At 46.9% G+C, this 5550-nt stretch overlaps 1 protein-coding gene across 1 annotated transcript in view; it reads left to right on the top strand.

Moving 5' to 3' along the window:
* The window catches only part of LOC137656324 (protein bric-a-brac 1-like), a 38723-nt gene extending 37332 nt beyond the window's left edge, over nucleotides 1–1391 (top strand). Inside the window, exon 7 of the mRNA XM_068390497.1 lies at nucleotides 1333–1391. Coding sequence (XP_068246598.1) covers nucleotides 1333–1391 — 59 coding nt within the window. The remainder of the gene's footprint in view (nucleotides 1–1332) is intronic.
* The last annotated feature ends 4159 nt before the right edge of the window (nucleotides 1392–5550 follow it).

A 5550-nucleotide genomic window follows, 5' to 3' on the forward strand; every position in this document is an offset into this window, starting at 1 on the left:
TATTTGCGAGCCCCTAAATTGCCTAACTTTCTGATATTCCGTGGATAGTTCCTTATACCAAGATTACTGAAAAAATTTTAGTACCAATTTGAAAACAAAAATGGAGGACGTGAGTGGAGATACTCTTGGGGCTCAAAATCTCAGAGAGCGACTTGACATTTGGTTAAGGGATTTTCTTTCTCCTTAAATACAATTTCCTAATCTGAGAACAAACACAAGGATTTACATTAAAGAGGTTGTTGGGCTCAGTCAAAAACGATGATGGCCCAGTGTAGAGACAGAATTTGTTTCTCATTGCGCCCTCCAAAACTGAAGGAACATGCACGTGAGTGCGGTGTTGAGTAGCGTGTCACTTAAATATAGGTCAGGAGGTGTTGATAAACTTTGTTCCTGATTGCGTGTATGTAATAGAACATATCGGTGCTAATATGAACTTTGTGAGCAGTGAATGATGGTTAAGTGTTCCCATTCCCCGTCGTGCGTGGACGAGTTACGTGACGAGTTACGTGAAAAGTAAAGCTAACGGGTGATCATGCTCCCTATCCTCTGAATGTGTGAGAATATTTCTCCTAACCCAAGAGTTACAAGAAGACTGAGGCTCTTATTCCCGATTGCGAGCACGCAAAGGAAAGTCTTGTTGCTTGTCCAAACCGAGAGACCAATAGTTGGTTCTGATGATACTGACACATGAAAAGACTCGTCGCTCTTACGAGTATGGAGACTGATCACTGGATCCCACCAGTGCATGTGTGGAAACATCTCCCGGGGCCCCACAATGTACTAGGATACAAGTGATTGTGTTTCTGGTATTGTGAACACGTGGAAAACGTTTCCAGGGCCCAACAGCCATAAGTAGACAGAGGATCGTATTCCCAATCACGATCATGCGAGGATGTCTTGTTGCTCGTACGATCAAGGAAACTAATCGCGGGTTCCTCTCACCCTGGGTTTCCTATTGCGCAAGCACGATGGAACCTCTCCACAATTTATCTTCCTTTTCTTTGATATCTCAATATTTCTAGGAAAAGAGATCAAGGTGTGCCTCAAATATCTAGGAAAAGGGAAGAAGGGCAGAAACCTTCATCCTGACTGACACTGCTCATGCTTATTCCCGTAGAAGATGGAGCACTTTTAGCAGCGTCAGAAGAATAGGACAAAGATGGAGAGGAAGAAGAGCTAGAAGGGGAGGAACCTGCTTGCTTCCTTTTGCCAGACTTCTTTTGAGATGAACCAGGTTGCCCAACAAAGAAGTTACTAAGGAGGAAGCCACAAGGGCATCCTTAACAAATGTCAGTATATTTTTAAAAATCTCTTGCATAATTGTGCATTTAGATGAAACTAAGTGTCAAAAGTTAGTGTTTTATGATAATATAGAAATTATGCCAACCTAAGTAGAACTATCATATGGCATAAGTAGTATACTGTATGATAAAAGTGAATTGTTAACTTGTAAAAATTTGAATTTTTTTTTTTTTTTTTTTTTTAAATGCTTGGTAGTGCAGGGATGCACTGTACCATGAGAAAAAAATGAAGAGAAACACAGAGGAGAAGGTCGAAGCAGCAGAAAAGAAGAGCATAGGGAAAAGACAACCCTCATATGATGTTCTGGACAGTGAAGAGGAAGATGAGCCGGCAATATAAATCCAGCTGGATGACTCATTTGGGTACTGTATATGAGCTGGAGAAGAACAGCAACTTGAAAACACAAGGGGTATACCCTTTTTCAGTGAAGGAATCAGAGGTGAAGGACTTCATAGTACTTACTACTGCAGCCTAAATTATTTGCTAGATTGACTATACTGTAATATTACTAAATCAACTAATAACTTAAAAGTAAATATTGTTCTATTTTGTTTTGTAAATCCCTACACTGTAGACCATGAATTCTTATTTCAACTTTTAAATTCTAGATCTTGTTTTTCTTTCTATTCTCTTGGAATTCAGTACCCTTTTGTTATTTTGTTCACACAAAAAAATAATTATAGGTTACATTTTGAGATCAATGGATTAATTCCCATATGTTTTTCAGGTGCGGGACTTCATCCTAGTTGTGCTTGAGGTAGAGGAGGGTAAGATGATTGTCGCCACCTTTCACTATGTCAGCAAACTTCTCAAACTTCATACCATACAAGAGGATGGCAAGTTTAAGGTCTCCTTTCTCCATATTAAATCAGTCTATGAGAAGGAAACCTTCATATTCCCTGACATGAGGACACATACTGTGGATCCAAATAAGTTTAAGGGTGTCTTGATTCCCATCGAGGTCAAGTTCTACCCTCCACTTTACCTCTTCAAAGTGTGGTAGCATGAACTATACAATACTGAACTAACTTATTTAGGCTAGTCTATGTACAGTAAATGTAATCTAGTTTTTTCAATATTAATCTTACCCGATGATCATGTAGCTGTCAACTCCGTTGCCCGACAGAAATCTAAGGTCGGGATACGCCAGCGATCGCTATACAGGTGGGGGTGTACACAACAGCGCCATCTGTGAGCAGGTACTCAAGTACTTCTTGTCAACAAGAACTCAATTTTTCCTCTGTCGTGCCGCCGGCAAGACCTACTTGGATACGCTGTTGATTCTGGAGTTGTTTTTCACGATTTTGGTGATGTATTCGCTCTAGATTTTAGCCTTCGCTATTCAGGAATCTTTATCATTAGCTTAGCAAGCTTTTTGATTTAATTTGGATTAATTGTTAACGAACTTTGCTAGATTTTGGAATTCCCCCTTGACTATTTCTACAATTCAAGATGTCTGACCAGTCTCAAGTCCCTAAGTACAGGCAGTGTAGTGTTAGGGCTTGTACTAGGCGTCTTCCGAAGGCCTCCATAGATCCTCACACCGTTTGTTCCAATTGTAGGGGTAAATCCTGTCAATTGGAAGATCGATGTGAGGAATGCGCTGGGCTTTCGGAATTCGATTTTAACGAATTCCTTAAAAATGCACGTAGGCTAGAGAAGGATAGGATCAGGAGGAGTTCTTCTCGCTCTTTTGATTTTTCCTCTCCCCATGCCCCTCAACCTTTTCCTTCCCCTGTAGTGGTGACTCCCGACCCTGCTACTAGTGCTCAGCCCTCCATGGCGGATATGATGCGTGCCATTCAGGCTCTTGGTGACAGAGTGGAGTCATTGGCTAATGACCGTAATCAGCTTTTGGCAGATGTCAAAGAGCTGAAAGCGCAAAGTGCAGTGGGAAGTGTTGTGAGTGCAAGTGAAGTGAAAAGTGTCAGTGTCAGTGTTGCGCATGAGGGTACATCTGTTCGTGCCAGTCGTCCTCCCAGTCCGGGACCTCTTGCAAGCTCCCAAGCCCAGGGGAGAAGCAATGTCGAAGGACCAAAGGGTTCGGCAGGCCTTGATCAGCGTACGTATGTACCCTCAGTGGTTGCGGACGTATCTGTCAGAGATCGTCCCATCCACAAACAGACGAATGAGCCCCATCATTCCTCGTCTGTGGAAGAAGTTTCGAGGAAGAAACGTTGGACCAAGGTCTCACGACCTCTCAAGCGTAAGGTCCCTTCCGAGCGAGTCCAACGGCCCAGGTGTAGCGACTGGGTCAGTTCGGACTCGCCGCAGTCTTCCGAAGACTGCACACCTCCCAAGAGAGGTAGAGTGGTTCCGCAGCAGGCAACTACTGTACTCCGTCTGTTGCCGCACCAACCACGGTAGATCCTAAGTGGTCCATGCTGCAGACTATGCAGTCTCAGCTTGCTTCCTTTATGCAGGAGTATCGTGCTGAGAAGGTTGACACGGCACCAGTTAACCTACAACCTGCCACGGTTGTGCGCTCAGCAGATACTGCGGCTGCCTGCTCCCACACTCCACCTGTGAGAGCTCCACCTCCGATGCGCAGTCCACCCTGCCAGACGCATGTTCATGCTGCACCCTCCGTTGACATGTGTGAGCTACCGCATCAGCAGTGGGAAGGTGCTGTAGAGCTGCCGTGTTTTGACACAATGCGGCATGCTCCGCAACCCATGCGGCATGCTCCGCATCCCATACGGCATGCTCCGCAACCCACGGCAGTCCCTCCCACGCACCAGCACTCTGCTTTTGTTGTTGCCAGCTCGCAGACTGACCAGCAGCGGCATGATGTTGGATCCGCAGCAGCTACGCATGCACCCGTGCTGCCGGATTCAGCCGTTCAGCTTTCTGCTCCACCTTTGCCACTTCCTACTCAGCTTTCGGATGATGGAGTATCGGATGACGAAGCTGCACATTTGGACGAACCGCACTCTGACTTAGAAGGACCCAAGTCTACGCCTCCCTCCTTAGACTTTCGGAAAGTCCTTGCCTTGTTCAGGGACTTGTATCCGGAACAGTTTGTGTCTGCAACCCCTCGCTCTCCTCCCTCCGAGTTTGCTCTGGGCATGCAGTCAGCAGCTCCTGCCTTCACCAAACTTGTCCTCGCACGCTCATCCAAGAGAGCTTTGAGGGTTATGGGAGAGTGGTTGCAGTCCAAGAAGCAACTGGGAAAGACTGCTTTCATCTTTCCTCCTACCAAGCTTGCTTCCAAATCTAGCGTCTGGTATGCCACGGGAGAGGAACCCGGCTTGGGAGTTCCTGCCTCTGCCCAGGGCGACTTCTCAAGTCTGGTTGACTCTCCCCGCAGGCTGGCTATGAGACGATCTAAGATTTGCTGGTCCTTTTCTGACATGGATCATCTGTTGAAGGGAGTCTTTCGTGCTTTTGAGATCTTCAACTTCCTCGATTGGTGTTTGGGAGCGTTAAGCAGAAAGACTTCCCCTTCGGATAAGGACTCTGCCATGCTTATCATGTCTAGCATGGACAAAGCCATTCGGGATGGGTCTGGTGAGCTTGCGGCTTCGTACGTGTCGGGAGTGCTTAAGAAGAGAGAACATCTTTGCTCCTTCTTGTCGTCTGGGATCACTCCTTGCCAGAAGTCGGAGTTGTTGTTTGCTCCTCTCTCCAAGTGTCTCTTTCCGGAGGAGCTGATCAAGGGGATGGCTGCCTCGTTGATCCAGAAGGATACCCATGACCTGATGGCATCTTCCGCACGTAAGGCTAAAGCTTTACCTTCCGTGCCTAGACCTTTCCGTTCTGCCGCAGTGGACACACCAGCAACTAGGTTCATCCCGCCCTTTCGTGGCAGAACCTCCAGCAGAGGAGGTACCCGTGCCGACAGTCACCGTGGCAAATCGAAGAAGGGTTCCAAGTCCGCAAAAGGCAGAATCTGACTGCCTTCCTCTCCAGACAGCAGTGGGAGCCAGGCTCAAGAACTTCTGGCAAGCTTGGGAGAGCAGAGGTGCAGACGCTCAGTCTGTGAAGTGGCTAAGGGAGGGGTACAGAATTCCGTTCTGCCGCAGTCCCCCTCTAGCAACGTCTCCAATCAACCTCTCTCCCAATTACAAGGAGAAGGACAAGAGGCTAGCGTTGCAACAAGAGGTGTCGCTCTTGCTACAAAAGGGAGCGGTAGTCATAGTCCGGGACCATCAATCCCCGGGCTTCTACAACCGTCTCTTCCTGGTAGCGAAGAAGACAGGAGGTTGGAGACCGGTGCTGGACGTCAGTGCTCTCAATGCTTTTGTC

This window comes from Palaemon carinicauda, chromosome 17 (assembly GCF_036898095.1).
Source record: "Palaemon carinicauda isolate YSFRI2023 chromosome 17, ASM3689809v2, whole genome shotgun sequence".
Classification (NCBI taxonomy): domain Eukaryota; kingdom Metazoa; phylum Arthropoda; class Malacostraca; order Decapoda; family Palaemonidae; genus Palaemon; species Palaemon carinicauda.